The sequence below is a fragment of the Kogia breviceps genome, chromosome 4, assembly GCF_026419965.1.
Source record: "Kogia breviceps isolate mKogBre1 chromosome 4, mKogBre1 haplotype 1, whole genome shotgun sequence".
NCBI lineage: Eukaryota > Metazoa > Chordata > Mammalia > Artiodactyla > Physeteridae > Kogia > Kogia breviceps.
In genome coordinates this window covers 119700776-119721598 of record NC_081313.1, presented here as the reverse complement: position 1 = coordinate 119721598, position 20823 = coordinate 119700776, and the positions used below count along the sequence as shown (strand labels likewise).

Genomic DNA, 20823 nt, shown 5'->3' with positions numbered 1-20823 from the left:
ACATTTAGACTCGATGGAGAAATCAAAAGCTTTACAGACAAGCAAAAGCTAAGAGAATTCAGCACCACCAAAACAGCTCTACAACACATACTAAAGGAACTTCTCTAAGTGGGAAACACCACAGAAGAAAAGGACCTACAAAAACAAACCCAAACAATTAAGAAAATGGTCATAGGAACATACATATCGATAATTACCTTAAACATGAATGAATTAAATACTCCAACCAAAAGAACAGGCTAGCTGAATGGAGACAAAAACAAGACCCATATATATGCTATCTACAAGAGAACCACCTGAGACCTAGGGACACATAAAAACTGAAAGTGAGGGGATGGAAAAAGATATTCCATACAAATGGAAATCAAAAGAAAGCTGGAGTAGCAATACTCATATCAGATAAAATAGACTTTCAAACAAAAAACGTTACAAGAGACAAGGAAGGACACTACATAATGATCAAGTGATCAAGCCAAGAAGAAGATAGAACAATTATAAATATATATGCACCCAACATAGGAGCACCTCAATACATAAGGCAACTGCTAACAGCTATAAAAGAGGAAACCGACAATAACACAATAATAGTGGGGGCCTTTAACACCTCACTTACACCAATGGACAGATCATCCAAAATGAAAATACAAAAGGAAACACAAGCTTTAAATGACACAACAGACCAGATAGATTTAATTGATATTTATAGGACATTCCATTCAAAAACAGCAGATTACACTTTCTTCTCAAGGGTGCATGGAACATTATCCAGAATAGATGACATCTTGGGTCACAAACCAAGCCCCAGTAAATTTAAGAAAACTGAAATCATATCAAGCATCTTTTCTGACCACAACGCTATAAGAGTAGATATCAATTACAGGAAAAAACCTGTAAAAAATAGAAACACATAGAAGCTGAACAATATGTTACTAAATAACCAAGAGATCGCTGAAGAAATCAGAGGAAATCAAAAAATACCTAGAGACAAATGACAATCAAAACATGACGAGCCAAAACCTATGGGATGCAGCAAAAGCAGTTCTAAGAGGGAAGTTTATAGTTATACAAGCCTACCTCAAGAAACAACAAAAATCTCAAATAAACAATCTAACCTTACACCTAAAGGAATTAGAGAAAGAAGAACAAACAAAACCCAAAGTTAGTAGAAGGAAAGAAATCATAAAGATCAGAGCAGAAATAAATGAAATAGAAACAAAGAAAACAATAGCAGGGATCAATAAAACTAAAAGCTGGTTCTTTGAGAAGATAAACAGAATTGATAAACCACTAGCCAGACTCATCAAGAAAAAGAGGGAGAAGACTCAAATCAATAAAATTAGAAATGAAAAAGAAGTTACAACAGACACTGCAGGAATACAAACCATCCTAAGAGACTACTACAAGAAACTCTATGCCACTAAAATGGACAACCTGGAAGAAATGGACAAATTCTTAGAAAGGTATAACCTTCCAAGACTGAACCAGGAAGAAATAGAAAATATCAACAGACCAATCACAAGTAATGAAATTGAAACTGTGATTAAAAATCTTCCAACAAACAAAAGTCCAGGAGCAGATGGCTTCAAAGGTGAATTCTATCAAACATTTAGAGAAGAGCTAACACCCATCCTTCTCAAACTCCTCCAAAAAATTGTGGAGGAAGGAACACTCCCAAACTCACTCTGTGAGGCCACCACCACCCTAATACCAAAACCAAACAAAGATATCACAAAAAAAGAAAATTACAGACCAATATCACTGATGAATATAGATGTAAAAATCCTCAACAAAATACTAGCGCACAGAATCCAACAACACATTAAAAGGATCATACACCATGATCAAGTGGGATTTATCCCAGGGATGCAAGGATTCTTCAATATACGCTAATTAATCAATGTGATACACCATATAAGAAACTGAAGAAGAAAAACCATATGATCATCTCAGTAAATACAGAAAAAGCTTTTGACAAAATTCAACACCCATTTACAATAAAAACTCTCATGACACTGGGCATAGAGGGAACCTACCTCAACATAGTAAAGGCCATATACGACAAACCTACAGCAAACATCATTCTCAATGGTGAAAAACTGAAAGCATTTTCTCTAAGATCAGGAACAAGACAAGGTTGTCCACTCTCACCACTATTATTCAACATAGTTTTGGAAGCCTTAGCCATGGCAATCAGAGAAGAAAAAGAATTAAAAGGAACACAAATTGGAAAAGAAAAAGTAAAACTATCACTGTTTGCAGATGACATGGTACTATGCATAGAGAATCCTAAAGATGCCACCAGAAAACTACTAGAGCTAATCGATGAATTTGGTAAAGTTGCAGGATACAAAATTAATGCACAGAAATCTCTTGCATTCCTATACACTCATGATGAAAAATCTGAAAGAGAAATTAAGGAAACACTCCCATTAACCACTGCAACAAAAAGAATAAAATACCTAGAAATAAACCTACCCAGGGAGACAAAAGACCTGTATGCAGAAAACTATGAGATACTGATGAAAGAAATTAAAGATGATACCAAGAGATGGAGAGATATACCATGTTCTTGGATTGGAAGAATCAATAATGTGAAAATGACTATACTACCCAAAGCAATCTACACATTCAATGCAATCCCTATCAAACTACCAATGGCATTTTTCACAGAACTAGAATAAAAAATCTTAAAATGTTTATGGAGACACAAAAGACCCCAAATAGCCAAAGCAGTCTTGAGGGAAAGAAACAGAGCTGGAGGAATCAGACTCCCTGACTTCAGACTATACTACAAAGCTACAGTAATCAAGACAATATGGTACTGGCACAAAAACAGAAACATAGATCAATGGAACAAGATAGAAAGCCCAGAGATAAACCCACGCACCTATGGTCAACTAATCTATGCCAAAGAAGGCAACGATATGCAATGGAGAAAAGACAGTCTCTTTAATAAGTGGTGCTGGGAAAACTGGACAGCTACATTTAAAAGAATGAAATTAGAACACTCCCTAATACCATACACAAAAATAAACCCCAAATCGATTAGAGACCTAAATGTAAGACTGGACACTATAAAACTCTTAGAGGAAAACATCCGAAGAACAATCTTTGACATAAATCACAGCAAGATATTTTCTGAACCACCTCCTAGAGTAATGGAAATAAAAACAAAAATAAACAAAGGGTACCTAATGAATCTTAAAACCTTTTTCAAAGCAAAGGAAACCATAAACAGGACAAAAAGACAACCCTCAGAATGGGAGTAAATATTTGCAGACGAATCAACAGACAAAGGATTAATCTCCAAAATATATACCCAGCTCATGCAGCTCAATATTAAAAAAGCAAACAATCAAAATCAAAAAATGGGCAGAAGACTTAAATAGACATTTCACCAAAGAAGATATACAGATGGCCAAGAAGCACATGAAAAGCTGGTGAACGTCACTAATTATTAGAGAAATGCAAATCAAAACTACAATGAGGTATCACCTCACACCAGTTAGAATGGGCATCATCAGAAATTCTACAAACAACAAATGCTGGAGAGGGTATGGAGAAAAGGGAATCCTCTTGCACTCTAGGTGGGAATGTAAATTGATACAGCCACTATGAAGAACAGTATGGAGGTTCCTTAAACAACTAAAAATAGAGTTACCATATGACCCAGCAATTCCACTACTTGGCATATACCCAGAGAAAAACATAATTCAAAAAGACACATGCACCCCAATGTTCACTGCAGCACTATTTACAATAGCCAGGTCATGGAAGCCATCTAAATGCCCAGTGACAGATGAATGGATAAAGAAGATGTGGTACATATATACAATGGAATATTACTCAGCCATAAAAAGTAACAAAATTGGGTCATTTGTAGAGACGTGGATGGACCTAGAGACTGTCATACAGAGTAAAGTAAGTCAGAAAGAGAAAAACAAATATCATATATTAAGGCATATATGTGGAACCCAGAAAAATGGTACAGATGAACCAGGTTGCAGGGCAGAAACTGAGACACAGATATAGAGAACAAACGTACAGACACCAAGGGGAGAAAGTAGTGGGTGGTGGTGGTGGTGTGATGAATTGGGAGATTGGGATTGACATGTATACACTGATGTGCATAAAATGGATGACTAATGAGAACATGCTGTATAAAAAATAAATTAAATTTAATTAAAAAATTTTTTAAAAACATACAAAATAATCTCAGCTATTTAAAAAAGCATAGGAGAGATTATATTAAGAAAATATACTGGGCTTGCCTGGTGGCATGGCACAGTGTTTAAGAATCTGCCTGCCAATGCAGGGGACATTGGTTCGAGCCCTGGTCCAGGAAGATCCCACATGACGCAGAGCAACTAAACTCATGTGCCACAACTACTGAGCCTGTGCTGTAGAGCCTGTGAGCCACGACTACTGAAGCCTGTGCACCTAGAACCTGTGCTTCGCAACAAGAGAAGCCACTGCAATGAGAAGCCCATGCACCGCAACAAAGAGTGGCCCCCACTCACCACAGCTAGAGAAAGCCCAAGTGCAGCAATGAAGACGCAACACAGCTAAAAATTTTAAAAATTAAAATAAATATGTACAAAATGGATAACTAATAAGAACCTGCTGTATAAAAAAATAAATAAAAAACAAACTGGAAGGAATGAAGGGATTAAGACTAGGAAGCAAAGAGCAAAAATTATATTTCCTTCTTCTGGAGAGACTTTTTAAGCCTTTCTAGCCTAGATGGAGGCCCATTCCAATTGGTTGTGGGCACCTGTCTGCACGTGAGTGCATCTGCAGAGAGCACGGGTACTACACACCCACACACGTGTGATGGGCCATCGGTCTATCATCTCCCAGGGGTCTTAACTTCATCAGCAGGCCATAAAGGTAGAGGCAACTGTACTGCTGGTTGGTGTCCTCACCCCTCAGTACTCATGTCACCCAGGGCCATGCCCCTTAAGAATTCCAAGAGGTATTAGTTGAATGAAGCCTGGACTCCTACAGTTAAGTCTAGTGAGAGGTTCAGGTCGATGCAAAGAACATGTTCAACAAGAGTGGGAAGCAGAGAAAATGGCTGCAATATTCTTCTGAAAAGCCCGCTGGGGCCAACAGTGTGTGACAAGGCACACCTAAGGCAACTCGGGCATATTCCTTTTAAATGACCCGACTGACCCATGGAATTCGAGTTAATACTCACAGTAAGGGAAGTGGCACTAGAAGCCAAGATTAGGAGACATCCCTCTCTGTCTCAGTCTGTCAGTCTCCAAACAGCTGGCAAAGCAGCGGAAGAGCAGCATTTCTATAAACAAGCTAATCTTTTCAGAGCTAAGTTGGCGGTGACATTTATTATTTAAAACTTCAAACTTGGTAAAGATGAACTCACACTAGAAAAGCCTGCCTTTCCCCTGCTCTCATGCACCGGACTGTGTACCCTCTCTGACAAGTTCTCAGCTTCCCAGCTGTCTCTCAGGTGGGACTGCAGGACAACAGCAGCAGGGCTGAGAATAGGTCCCTTCCTAGCTCCCCCTTCTGCTTCTGACCTGGGCTCATTTCAAAGGAGAATGAACCAATTCTCATAGAGCCTTTGGGGAGTAAATCTCACAACTGCAGCCAACGTAAAGCAAGAAACAGGACATGTAGACTCAGGAGATACACATTAAGGTGGCAAAGGGTAAGATGGGAAGAGGAGGGGTCCCTGCCCAGGGCAGAGTCCTGTTCTTTGTAAAAATAAAGGGGAAAATCAGTGACAGTCATTTGCCATTTAGAATGACTGACACTGGTGTGATCACCTTCTCAGTAAAGAAGCTTAGGAAGCAACAAACCAGACTTTCTTCTTCTCTATCTACTCTTACTCCTATCTTTTCCCTTCCCTCCACTACTGGGTAAGAATTTGACCAACTAGAGAAAACTCAGTGTCACTGATGTATATCCCTGACATTCCAGGAACAAACCCAGGGAAGGTTCCTGATGGCAGCCGGATCCACGATTGAGCGGCTCATATGACTGCCAAAAATAGCAGATTGGTTTTTGAATTTAGTATGTAGGGATTAACCTAACCAAGAAAATAGAAATATTACTCAGCCATAAAAAGAAATGAAACTGAGTTATTTATAATGAGGTGGATGGACCTGGAGTCTGTCATACAGAGTGAAGTAAGTCAGAAGGAGAAAAACAAATACCATATGCTAACACATATATATGGACTCTAAGGGAAAAAAATGTCATGAAGAGATTAGTGGTAGGACGGGAATAAAACACAGACTTACTCGAGCATGGACTTGAGGATATGGGGAGGAGGAAGGGTGGGCTGTGACGAAGTGAGAGAGTGGCAGGGACATATATACACTATCAAATGTAAATTAGATAGCTAGTGGGAAGCTGCTGCATAGCACAGGGAGATCACCTCTGTGCTTTGTGACCACCTAGAGGGGTGGGATAGGGAGGGTGGGAGAGAGGGTGATGCAAGAGGGAAGAGATATGGGAACATATGTATACGTATAACTGATTCAGTTTGTTGTAAAGGAAAAACTAACACACTATTGTAAAACAATTATACTCCAATAAAGATGTTAAAAAAAAAAAAAGAAAACAGAAGAATTCTAGGCAGAAAAGTAAAGGTCTGAATAAATGGAAAGACATTCAAAGCTCTTGGAGGAAGTGACTTAGTATTATAAAAGTGTCAATTTTCCCAGCTGTATGTAAACCAATGAAGTTAGAACATTTCCAAATAGACATTTCTCCAAACAAGACGTACAGATAGGGGCTACTCTGGTGACACAGAAGTTAAGAATCTGCCTGCCAATGCAGGGGACACGGGTTTGATCCCTGGTCCGGGAAGATCCCACATGCCATGGAGCAACTAAGCCTGCGCACCACTACTACTGAGCCTGCACTCTAGAGCTCGTGAGCCACAACTACTGAGTCCACATGCCACAACTACTGAAGCCTGCGCACCTAGAGCCTGTGCTCCACAACAAGAGAAGCCACCGCAGTGAGAAGCCCGTGGACCACAACGAAGAGTAGGCCCTGCTTGCCGCAACTAGAGAAAGCCCACGTACAGCAACAAAGACCCAACACAGCCATAAATAAATAAATAAATAAATAAATAAATCTACAATTAACAAGGAACTAATATCTAGAATACAGAAGGAACTTTACAAGTCAGCAGTAAAAAAAAAAAAAAAAAAGGTAACTGCAATAGAAGAATGGGCAAAGGACACAAATAGGCAAAAAGCAGAAGAGGACACCCAGTAAGCAGGCATATGAAGAGATACTCAAACCCATTAATTATTAGGGAAATACATATTAAGACAACAATGAGCTACCATTTTATATCTATTAGACTGGCAAAAAATTAGAAAGCTGAATATAATGAGAAGAGTTGGCAGGAATGGGTAAATACTCTTGTCGGGCTGGGAGGACTGGGGAAAGGCCAGTCTAGGTCACGAGGTGACAGCCTTCCCTCAAAGTAAGTACACACACACCCTCTGGCTAACCAGCAACTCTCCTTGAGGGTAAAGCCCAAAGAGATTCTCACACAGGTGGACATGTACAAAGACGTTCCTTGTGGTATTTGTTAGTGGTGATGAGGACTGGGAGGCACGCGGAGTGGAGTGCATCTCTGCAGTGCTACACACCATGGAGTGTGCAGCAGACAGAAGCCTCAGTCTGGAGGTAGACAGGGGAATATGGACGGTTCCTAACACAATGCTGAGGGGGCAGAGTAGGAAAGACAAACATTTATGTAACTTAAAAACACAGGGAGATAAAAGATACTCATTGTCCAAGAATACACTTTAAAGGTACACATTAGAACAGTGAAGGGGAGGACGGGAATAGGAGGTGGGAAAAGAACTAAAAGGGAGTGAGTGAATGAATAAATGAATGAATGAAGGGTGAAAGGGAGGGGCCTGTGACGATCATGTGCCACAAACCGGGGATTATGATTAATTCACTCACTGTACCTGAGATCCAAACAGAGAAGAAAGAGGAGGGGGAAAAAGGCTCTGCAAAGAAATGTGCATGTATTTATCTGCTGCCATCCTCTCCTGGCAACTGGGCCATTTGGAAAATACCAGCAGCTGCCCGACATTATTTATGGCCCTGTCTTATACCCCCACAGGCACTGTAAGGCCTGAGAGAAACTTCAAGAGAAAAGCAACAAATTCAGAAGTGTCCCCAAAGGAATTCCCTTTTGCTACCTGTCTCTTGAAAACATTCTGGTTCTGTGATAAAATGTTGGCATTCAAATTCCCACCAAAATATTTTCTAGAAAGGAAAATGCTAGACATTTGGAAATGGCTATTAAAGGTGAAAAGGGCAATGTCCCGCTCTTGCTCTTAAATTCCTATCAGATTGACTTCTTACCTTTAAAAAAGTTTTGACTGTCTTATAAACAGTTGCAGAACAATCAGACCCTGGGCAATAGCACCACCTGTGGCAATGGGCACAGTGAAACTGCAAATCACTGCCATGAGGAATATGAAAAGGACAAGTGCTCTAGAAGGGAGGGGAAGCAAAGCTAAGGCTTGTGTGATGTGAAGAGGGGTTCCTACTGCCAAAGGACAGGAGAAAGCACTAACCCAGAACAGTCCTCTGGTTTTGCCAGCTTGGAAATCAGTGAACAGAACATCTTTTAGAAGTGCAATACCCAGGACTTCCCTGGTGGCACAGTGGTTAAGAATCCACCTGCCAATGCAGGGGACATGGGTTCGAGCCCTGGTTTGGGAAGATCCCACATGCTGCAGAGCAATCAAGCCCGTGTGCCACAACTACTGAGCCTGTGCTCTAGAGCCCACAAGCCGCAACTACTGAAGCCTGTGCACCTTGAGCCCGTGTTCCACAACAGGAGAAGCCAGCGCAATGAGAAGCCCATGCACTGCAATGAAGAGTAGCCCCAACTTGCCAAAACTAAAGAAAGCCCATGTGCAGCAAGACCCAACATAGCCAAAGATAAATAAATTTATTTTTTTAAAAAAAAAGAATAGCAATACCCTAGAAAAACTGTTTCTATCAAAAGTACTCCTGGAAAAGTGGGCAATATGTTTAACACATCTTTTTCTTTCCCACTTCCTAAATAAAAGGGTAATAAGCCATTGAAGAATCATCAGAGAGACTCGAGGCAGCCAACTCTCTGCACCCTGTGGATAACCGGATGCCGAAAGCAAAATGTTGCAAGTGTCCGTGTTTCCCAAGATAGAACTTTCTGTATTGTTCTTTTCCTAGGGAGGTAGAATATTCTCGTGGTTAACAGCAAAGACGTTAGAATCAGACAGAACTCAGATTAAACCATATCTCCTGAGTTCACCAACCTCAATTTCCTAATCTACAAAGTAGGTCAAAAGCACCTACCTCAGTCAGTGCTTTGAGCATTAAATGAGCTAATGTGGATAAAACACGCTGAAACACAGTAAGCAGTCGATAAATGCTACCTATTAATCACCATTATTGTAAAATACATACTCTTTGTCGACAATGAAAAGTACACAGAATATTTAAAGTAGAAGGCAGTGTCTTGCAATAATCTGCCCTCTATCCTGAGTAAGAGTTTTATGATAAATGTATTTCCAGACTTTTTTTCTATCAATGTATCTAGATGAGTCAACTAATTTATTTTAATAAATGCATGGTTCTACAACCTGAATTTTAAAAAACTCAATGAACAGTATACTGTGGATACCATTTCAGCAAATATACCAAGATCTCTCTTGTTCTTTTTGAAGGCTACATAGTACTTTCTGATATTTTTAATGGACTTCCTATTGAACATTTAGATGGTCTCCCAATTCTTCACTATTATTACCAATGCTCCAGTGAACTTTTTTACAGAAAAAATTTTGCACTCCAGCCTATTCTTTAGGACAAATCGCTGGGTCAAAGGATATTTACATTTTAAAGGCTTCCAATACATATGCTCCAAAGACCTTACAAAACAGTACAACCAGCTGCCACGCCCACCAGCAGAGTCATGGTTGTCTTTCAAATCTAGTGGCACCTATCTCAAGGAGACAGAAGCAGGTTCGTAAGGTCAAAAGTTATAGGCAAACTTCTGGTGTGGGGTGAAGGGGGTGCTGGTTCTCCATTCATATGCATCTCATCCCCCACAGTTCCTGGGTCCTTCATGATAGAAGTGTCTCCCAGGTTAGGGCATGGTGTGGGCATCAGTTATTTCATCCTGCTTGGCATCTATCCTCTCTTGTCCCAGTGGCTTCCCCGATCTCCCTTTGGTAAACCACCCTGCTCCCATTTTATGAATACTGTTGAAACCATCAATCAAGGTGTGTTGTCTTCCCCTGGGTAGGCCACAGCTAGACCACCTTGACGCTATCTTTCCTGGGAATCTGGACCTTCAGAAGAGTGAGGCAAGGACTAAAAAACAGTTTAAGGGCTTTATCATCATGCAAATATCATCCAGAAGACCCTTTCTCATTGGTCCCTGGGTCTCCAGAACCAGTCTGTTTTCAAACCTTGGTTCTTCAGGTCTTTCTACCTTACTGTGAGTTACACTGAAGCCTTCTGTATTCCTTCATTATTATTATTATTATTATTATTATTATTATTATTATTGTACTGTAATTTTAGGCCCAGTTAACCAGAGGTGATTTCAGATAGTCTAAAACAATCCCACCTGACACGGGGGTGGGGTGGGGGGGAATGACTTGTTTCCTTGAATATTTACTTGAAAAAAATTTCTCCTTGTTCAATTCCTGAAGGAAAAAAAAGAAACACTTTTTCCTCTCCTAAAGGCCTCTTAACCTACCAATAGCAACCATTCCAAATTACTTAATATTTTATTTAAACTTCTGGTAGAATCTGTATTTTGGAATGAATGAAAGAAAGCAAATCTCTGTCCTATAAATTTCACACACACATAAAACGGCTCATCCTTTTGTCCACATGAAGAGGTACTGTTTTACTGACAGTACTGGAATTCACGGTAGGGCTATCTTGGAATTTTTTTTCCAAGTGGATTTTACAAAGCAAATCTGAGGCAAGGGGACAGAATTTCCTTTGTACTCTGGTAACAACGTGGCAGGAATTTGTTTTTTCCCCTGTGCACCAAGGAGATACATCAGCCCAAACACTCTAGCAACAGCGGTTTCATTTTAATCCCATCATCTTTACAAGGTTACAGGTACCCTTGGAAATCATGATTAACCAGAGTGCTCAGAGCCAGAAGCGGGGGAAATGTGCTGTATATTCTACAGAGGCCGCCCAGGGTCATTCCCAGCAAAGAGGAATATTATTACAGAGTTCTTCATCTACACTCTTAACTCCCCAAAGTGGCAACAAGGAACACAGAGTTAGTTACTAAGCGATCACTAAGATGGTTCTAGCTCTCCAGTCCTTGGAGTGAGACTGTGAGGGAGGTAAAGTCAATTCTGGCTTCCCACAGGACAGGGCGCTGGGGGAGCTGGGTGTTAATGGATTAAGTGACTTTTAAGTGGTGACTGGAGCTACATTCTTAAGACAACAAAGGATTAACTGAGATAATGTACACAAAAATTCTTTGTACAGTGTGAAGGGTTATACAGTGCAAGATGTCATCACGGCCTTGCCAGTCAGGCTCACTGACCGTCCTGGAGTCACTGACGCCGTAAGCTGGAGCGGAAGTAGCTCGGCTGCACTGGGGGAATGGGGCAACCCAACATGCCCACAGCACCTCCTGGTGGTTCTTCCCCAGAATAGCAACTTCTCCAGGCCCAAGCCCACCCCCACCTGTAGAAAAGGATCCAAGCAACATACTTACTCCCTTCGCTCTGGCTGTCTTTGTTCGAGTTGTAGACCTGGAAAACAGAAATAACATTTATTTGTGTGAATTTTATACTACCCTACAGGTTCGCTGAAGAAAACCATTACCTTCTCCTTTTCCCTGGTTTGTGCTAGACAATGGAAGGCAATTCTGGCCCCCAAATAGAAGTCCCTTCTATAATTACCTACTTCCCAGTATTTACTTCAGCTCTTAAGTGTGTGCACATCAGAATCACCTCTGGAACTTTATTGTAAAAAAAAAAAAAAAAAAAAAAAAAAAAAAAAAAACAACCATATTCCTCCTTTTAAAAAAACCCAAACGTATGTTTGTATATAAACTAAAGGGCTTCCCTGGTGGCGCAATGGTTTAGAATCTGCCTGCTAATGCTGGGGACACGGGTTCGAGCCCTGGTCTGGGAGGATCCCACATGCCGCGGAGCAACTAGGCCCGTGAGCCACAACTACTGAGCCTGCACGTCTGGAGCCTGTGCTCCGCAACAGGAGAGGCCGTGATAGTGAGAGGCCCACGCACCGCGATGAAGAGTGGCCCCCGCTTGCCGCAACTAGAGAAAGCCCTCGCACAGAAACGAAAACCTAACACAGCCAAAAATAAATAAATAAATATTTTTAAAAAATTAAAATAAAATAAAAAGGAAGAAAAAAATGTAATTAGTTACAAATCATTAAGCATTGACTGCACACCAGGCAACGTGCTAAGCAATTCACATGAATTATCTCAAATTATCTATGCAACAATTCTGTTGGGTAGGAACAGTTATTATCACTGTTTTACAGATGGAGAATTTGAGAGGCTTAGAGAGGTTAACTAAGGTCTCACAGCTAGTATGTGGCAAAGTCTGGACAGAGATACATTACAAACTCTTAAGTACTAACACTGGGAAATGAGACCAATCGTTTTTTACTTCATATACTTCCATGAATTTGAATGTTATAAAAGGAGAATATATTACTTTTACAAGAAAATCCTTTAATGATTTATAGAATTCATAAAAGGGAATGTACCCCAATAAAAAACAATGATGACACACTGAAAGAGTCAGCAAGCTTTTTCTTGTAAAGGACAGGCTGGTAAATATTTTAGGTTTTGCAGGCCAGGACGCAAAAGTCAAATCAATGATATTATACCGGTACTTGTAAAACAAGAGAGAAGACAAATTTCCACAATTTTTTCTTGACAAACTTCAAAATATAGTAAGTTTTCGAGATACAGGTATAATATTCCTAGCAGGTGAAAATCAATCTTAGGGTTTCAAAGGCTCTTTTCAGAGATGCTTGGCTTGGTTCATCCAGGGGTTAAAGAGCTGGTTCTCAGGCAAGAGTGGTCAGTACAACCACTCAGAGTATCTTTTCCAAGGAGTACAATTTTTTGAAATACAGATTGACTAATCAGAAGAATAGAATTTTTTATAGAGGAAGGCTCACATTTAGCTTAAATGGAGTTCAAAATGATTCTCATCATCAAGTCAATTGCAAATGTTCATCTGTAAATACCATGTTGAGCTCATGGGCCATACAAAAGTAGGTGGTGAGCTGGATTTGGCCTGTGGGCCACAATTTGCGAATCCCTGAAATGCTGACATTATTAAATAAGATAATAAAGCCTCTGCTTTAGAAAAAAAATCACAGTGCCCAAATTTTCTTTGGTGCTTATGATTCTGTAGATACGAAAAGGCATAGCATGAAACTGGTCATAACTTAAAAAAAAAAAAAAAGGATATTCCAAATGATTGTGATGGCCACTGTTGGTTGAGAGCCACTTATTTAACCCTTTGAGGAACAGAGCCAAGCAGCTCTGAAAAAAGAGTCATGACACCCTAAGGGGACTTTTTTTTTTTTTTTTTTGCGGCATGCGGGCCTCGCACTGTTGTGGCCTCTCCTGTTGCAGAGAACAGACTCCGGACGTGCAGGCTCAGCGGCCATGGCTCACGGGCCCAGCCGCTCCGCGGCATGTGGGATCTTCCCAGACCAGGGCACGAACCCATGTCCCCTGCATCGGCAGGCAGACTCTCAACCACGGTGCCACCAGGGAAGCCCCCTAAGGGGACTTTTTACCTGCTAGGAAATATGGGTGAGATGCTGGTCAAGAGCTGGGCAATAGTTACAACATGGCACCCCGACTGCCTTGTGTCACTGGGTAAGTCTCTCACCCTCTGCGGGTCTCTACTGCCCCATCTATAAACTGAAGGAGTCAGCCAAGAAGGTCTTTGAATTATCAAACAGATAATTTAACAAACCACTCCATTTTATGATCATTATTCATTTCCTGAAGAAGACTACAAAGACACACAGGCACTTACTGAAGGTCAGAAAGATGAGAATAAAGGGGTTTCTGTACTTCAAGCATTATTGTCTGATGAATGAAAAGGCATCAGTTTATATGCATAAAAGGAGTCAAAAGACTGTGAGCCTGGTATGGCCTTTTGGAGGGAGGAAGGCCAGTGCGCTTGGCAACTAGTGCACAACAGAGAAGGGCAGGAGATGACGATGTGGCAAAGAGAGAGGCGGCACAATCCTGCAGAGCAAAGTGAGTAATAACCTCGTAATAGCGAGGACCAGCCAGTCATGGTCAATGGCACACACTAAAATTGGACAGGTAGGTGAGGGAAACACAGGGAAAGAGACAATATTTGGGCAAGTATTTTTTCCAGGCATCCCTGCTCACTTCATGTCTCCCATTAAATTCAAACATCCTATCACAGAGAAACCTGCTCCTGTTTCTAAATGGCAAACTCCAGAAGAAACAAACAAAATACAGGGCTTTCAGCCCTCCTTAACTAGGAGGTGAATTTGCACCAAATTACTTTCTTTTAATGTTTCCTGGGGCTCAGGAGGCCCAGGCCCGGAACACCCAGGCATTCCCCAACTCAGAGAGGCGATATCAATGAGCCAAAAGGCACCAGGAACATGTGCCGCCCGATCCTCCGAGGCCAGGCCATTAATCTCTGTCTGGTTTGGGTAAATGAGCCAAGGATAATGAGTTTGAAATGAAGCTAACAAACCATGCCTGCCAGGACTGCGTGACTACATGGCCCAACAAGGAAGGCCCGGGGTGGGGGAGCAGCCTCACCATCACACGGGCCAGATGCTGGCGTGGGAACAGCACTAAGGGGCAATGGCTTTGTTTACCCAGCACTTACCAAGTGCCATACGTGACATCATCAAATCTTTTTAACAACCTTGTGGGTTAGGTACTAGTGTTATTCCCATTTTACAGTTGTGGAACCTGAGGCCCAGAGAGGTTATACAGTTTGTCCAAGGACACAAAGCTGGAAGGTGGTGTACTAGTGTATCTTGCCGTTGTAGGGATGTTCCAACTGTCATTTACTTTTCCAGGCAGTGGCAAATGCACACAACTACCAAGCCATACCAGTAGTCTATGGTTTGGAAATACCTTCCATTCTGGCAGAAGCAGAGGGCATGCGATTCGCCCTTTGGAAATGCTCAGTCTGTTCTGGGGAAACCTTCTTTAGATCTCATAGTTGCCCACTAATGTCAGACTGAGGTTCAGAGACAAGGGAAATTCCCTAAAATAAAAGGTCTCTTTGGCAGTGGCTTCTGTCTTAGGATTGATTAGTAGACTTATCTTAGGTTTGTATGCCTTCAAGTAAGCCTCTCAAGAGCCTTTGTCTTAAAAGGATAGAACTCAAATCTCCAGGATCAACTCAAGGGGACATGAGTCACTCAAAAATTCCTGAATTATGGCTCCTAGGAAGAATAAATCAGTCAATAATCAGTCAATAAGTCAGTCAATACACAGTCAATAAATCAGTCAATAAATCAGTCAATCAGTCAATAAATCAGCCAACCCAACTTAAGCTAAAGTCTAACCATCCTGCTTAGCCAGAGTACTCTAAGACCTGGCCACATGCAAGTCTCTGAGCCCTCTGGCTTTCTATAGTACTTTCATTCAGGGATGCACTAGTTTCTGCTGAACACTGTGCATGAGAATTTGTTAAATACCCATACCAATGAACACTTATTTTCAAGTGCATGTTTCCAGAGAATACAAATTACATACGTTTACTTTATGTTATCAGGGTCCATCTGAGACTCATTATAAAATAATTACAACAGCAATAATGGATTAATACAAACGATGGTGACAAAAGCCTTATTATGTGTCAGACACCACTCTGAGCACTCTATATGCATTTATCTTGTTTAGTCCTCACACCAACCTAATTATTCCTGACATATAGATGACAAAACTGAGGCATTAGAAAAGTTAGGTCACTTGCCCAAGGTCAGGCAGCTGGAACTGGGCAGAATCCAGACAGAAACTCCTACAGTCTGTCTCCAAAGCCCAAGCTATTAACCACTAACCACGTGATACTAAGACATGATGATGACGATGATGATGATGACGCTAAAGGTGATGAGATGTCGTGTGCAGCTAGGGAAGGTGAGTCACTGGAAGAAAGAATCTGCCACGAGTCAGAGAGAAAATGAAACTGGGAATGGCCTTTGATTCCAGCCTGAAGCATTCACCACTAACCCACGTGACCAGCTGGCATCTAACACAGAAGTAACACTTCATATTCTTTGAACCACAGGGCTCGATTCTGAAGATAAACACCAGTGCAGGAAAGTAGGTCTTTGATACAAATCACAGGGCACTGCAATTCTATGAGTCCTCACCCAGAAGCTGTGATGGGAGTACAATTTAATTAAATCAAAGGAGGGTAAGGAAAGCTTTCATATGCTCCCTCTGCACTAAGACGTGATTTTGCAATCAATTCTGTTCACTGATGAGCCAATTCAATTTATGTGTCCCTAGAGAATTAAGAGAGAATACAGAGTCACTTGGGTTCCCAGAATTTTTCCACGGGTGTCCGTTATTACCATTATCCAGGCCTTACCAAGAAAGCACAGAAAGGAAATTTTTTTCAACTTATAAATTAAAGGCATAAATAGAGCAATAATTAGACAAAGCAATCTCACTTCTCCCTCTGACACACAGCTGCATTAGTACTTGGCCACATCACACTTTGGATCAAAATCAGCACAAAATGGAAGTGTTGGAGAAATAGATTCATGGTCAAATTCACTTAAATCTGTTACTCATTTTTCAACTGCACCTGAATTCACACCTAATCTTTGTCATTCCCAGAGGTATCTTCCAAGTAGCCTGGAACATCTAAACCCCTCCTACCTGCTTGTTCCTTGGATGCGCACATGTGGGGACACACAAAACAGAGCTACGTGCCCACACCCCCAAAACACTGCCCAAGCTGGTTCTACACTATCAGATATAATTTTTGTCCCTCCTATCTGTGTGACACAATGGATCCACCATCACTAGGACTTGCTCTTTTAAACTGTTTGTCAGGGGTAACAGATTTGTGCTTATCTGCTGCTTACATTCAAAGTCCAGATCTACCAGTTACTGGCTATACAGTCCAATCACTTCACAATTCTAAACCTCAGTCTTTGCTAGTGTAAAATAGGGACATTAATGTTCCCTATCTCTTAGGGTCACTGTGAAAATTAAATAAGACAATAAATAGAAAACATTTAACACAGAGAGTAGAATACAAATTCTGTGGCCCATAGAGCATTCTGTAAAGATGACCATTCATTACCAACACCAGGCCAGACGTTGGAGTAGGAATAGCACTAAGTGGGAATGGCTTTGTTTACCCAGCACTTACTGAGTGCCATACGTGACATCACCAAATCCTCCCCTTTCCTTCTCTTCATATCAATACTTATCCCCTACGGGATAAATGGTTAAGGATGGGTATGTGGTTTGAGGGATACAGTGACATTGGTCTCATTAGCATTGAAATTTAACCAAATGAAACTAATTAAAGGACTAACAGAAAGCATAAAATCTAAAGTCAACTTCAGCAAGAGTTCTCAATGTTTTTTTAAATGGCAGTTAAATATAAAAGTAACTACTCACCACAATCACTTTTCCACCACCAATTATGTGCCAGGCATCATACTCAGCATTTAAATGAATTATTTTATATCATATTCCAGCTGATGGGGTACTACCACTGCCTCCACTTTGTACCACCTTGTAGGCTAAATAACTTTCCAAAGGTTACAAAGCCAACAAGTGGCAGAGTCTTCTAGACTAGATCTGTATTCAACCACAACTTCATATGACTTCCCCACCCAGTCCCACTTTCCAAAGGAGAAAAATGCTTGGTGAACAACAAAGAACTCAAAAGAAGCTAAAAAGACATTAAAATCTCAACAACACAACCATTATGTAAGAACAGAATTTCCACCCAATTTAAACATAACAGTAATTCTACAAACTTCCATTAATACAAGTATAGCAGTAACTGAAAACCACAACCAGCTTGAGACACTTTGGGATACCCAAAAAGCATCCTTCAAAAAGCTAAGAGCACACAGAGGGCAGACAGCAGAAGCAAGAACTACAACCCTGCAGCCTGTGCAACAGAAACCACATTCAAAGAAAAATAGACAAAATGAAAAGGCAGAGGACTATCTACCAGATGAAGGAACAAGATAAAACCCAGGAAAAACAACTAAATGAAGTGGAGACAGGCGACCTTCCAGAAAAAGAATTCAGAATAATGGTAGTAAAGATGATCCAGGAACTCAGAAAAAGAGTGGAGGCAAAGATTGGGAAGATGCAAGAAATGTTTAACAAAGACCTAGAAGAATTAAAGAACAAACACCTAGAAAAATTAAAGAACAAACAGAATGAACTATACAATAACTGAAATGAAAAATAAACTAAAACGGATCAATAGCAGAATAACTGAGGCAGAAGAACGGATAAGTGACCTGGAAGACAGAATGGTGGAATTCACTGCTGCAGAACAGAATAAAGAAAAAAGAATGAAAAGAAATGAAGACAGCCTAAGAGACCTCAGGGACAACATTAAACACAGCCACATTTGCATTTTAGGGGTCCCCGAAGGAGAAGAGAGAAAGGACCCAAGAAAATATTTGAAGGGATTATAGTCAGAAACTTCCCTAACATGGGAATGGAAATAGCCACCCAAGTCCAGGAAGTGCAGAGAGTCCCAGGAGGATAAACCTAAGGAGAAACACGCCGAGACATCTAGTAATCAAACTGACAAAAAATAAAGACAAAGAAAAATTACTGAAAGCAACAAGGGAAAAACGACAAATAACATACAAGGGAATGCCCATAAGGTTAACAGCTGATTTCTCAACAGAAACTCTACAAGCCAGAAGGGAGTGGCAAGACATATTTAAAGTGATGAGGGGAAGAACATACAACAATGATTACTCTACCCTTCAAGGATCTCATTCAGATTTGACAGAGAAATCAAAAGCTTTACAGACAAGCAAAAACTAAGAGAATTCAGCACTACCAAACCAGCTCTACAAAAGATGCTAAAGAAACTTCTCTAAGTGGGAAACTCTACAGAAGAAAAGGATCTACAAAAACAAACCCATAACAATTAAGAAAATGGTATTAGGAACAGACACATTGATAATTAGCTTAAACGTGAATGGATAAAAACTCCAACCAAAAGACACAGGCTCGCTGAATGGAGACAAAAACAAGACCCATATATATGCTGTCTACAACAGAACAAATTCAGACCTAGGGACACATACAGACTGAAAGTAAGGGGATGGAAAAAGATATTCCATGCAAATGGAAATCAAAAGAAAGCTGGAGTAGCAATACTCATATCAGATAAAATAGACTTTAAAATAAAGAATGTTACAAGAGACAAGGAAGGCAACTGCTATAAGGCAACTGCTAACACCTATAAGAGAGAAAATCAACAGTAACACAATAATACTGTGGGACTTTTTAACACCACATTAACACCAAAGCATAGTTCATCCAAAATGAAAATTAATAAGGAAACACAAGCTTTAAATGACAAAACAGACCAGCTAGATTTAACTGATATTTATAGGACATTCCATCCAAAAACAGATTACACTTTCTTCTCAAGTGCACACAGAATATTCTCCAGGATAGATCACAACATGGATCACAAATCAAGCCTTACTAAATTTAAGAAAACTGAAATCATATCAAGCATCTTTTCTGACCACAACGCTATGAGATCAGAAATCTATTACAGGGAAAAAAACGCAAAGAAACACAAACACATGGAGGCTAAATAATACGTTACTAAATAACCAAGAGATCACTGAAGAAATCAAAGAGGAAATCAAAAAATACCTAGAGACAAATGACAATGAAAACACGATGATCCAAAACCTATGGGATGCAGCAAAAGCAATTCTAAGAGAGAAGTTTATAGCAATACAAGCCTACCTCAAGAAACAAGAAAAATCTCAAATAAACAATCTAACCTTACACCTAAAGGAATTAGAGAAAGAAGAACAAACAAAACCCAAAATTGGCAGAAGGAAAGAAATCATAAAGATCAGAGCAGAAATAAATGAAATAGAGACAAAGAAAACAATAGCAAGGATCAATAAAACTAAAAGCTGGTTCTTTGAGAAGATAAACAGAATTGATAAATCACTAGCCAGACTCATCAAGAAAAAGAGGGAGAAGACTCAAATCAATAAAATTAGAAATGAAAAAGAAGTTACAACAGACACCGCAGAAATACAAACCATCCTAAGAGACTACTACAAGCAACTCTATGCCACTAAAATGGACAACCTGGAAGAAATGGACAAATTCTTAGAAAGGTATAACCTTCCAAGACTGAACCAAGAAGAAATAGAAAATATCAACAGACCAATCACAAGTAATGAAATTGAAACTGTGATTAAAAATCTTCCAACAAACAAAAGTCCAAGAACAGATGGTTTCACATGCAACTTCTATCAAACATTTAGAGAAGCGCTAATACCCATCCTTCTCAAACTCTTCCAAAAAACAATTACAGAGGAAGGAACATTCCCAAACTCATTCTATGAGGCCACCATGACCCTGATACCAAAACCAGACAAAGATACTACAAAAAAAGAAAATTAGAGACCCAATATCACTGATGAATATAGATGCAAAAACCCTCAACAAAATACTAGCAAACAGAATCCACCAACATATTAAAAGGATCATACACCATGATCAAGTGGGATTTATCCCAGGGA

General features: G+C 40.2%; 1 protein-coding gene across 6 annotated transcripts in view; it reads right to left on the bottom strand.

The window, feature by feature from the left end:
* The window catches only part of ARHGAP26 (Rho GTPase activating protein 26), a 470919-nt gene that overhangs the window by 211429 nt on the left and 238667 nt on the right, over window positions 1-20823 (bottom strand). For all 6 annotated transcript variants that reach the window (XR_010840265.1, XM_059062235.2, XM_059062236.2 and 3 more), the window contains exon 12: window positions 11753-11789. Coding sequence is in view for 5 of the 6 variants with exons in the window: in XM_059062235.2 (XP_058918218.1) it covers window positions 11753-11789 (37 nt within the window). In the remaining variant the exon portion in view is untranslated. The remainder of the gene's footprint in view (window positions 1-11752; window positions 11790-20823) is intronic.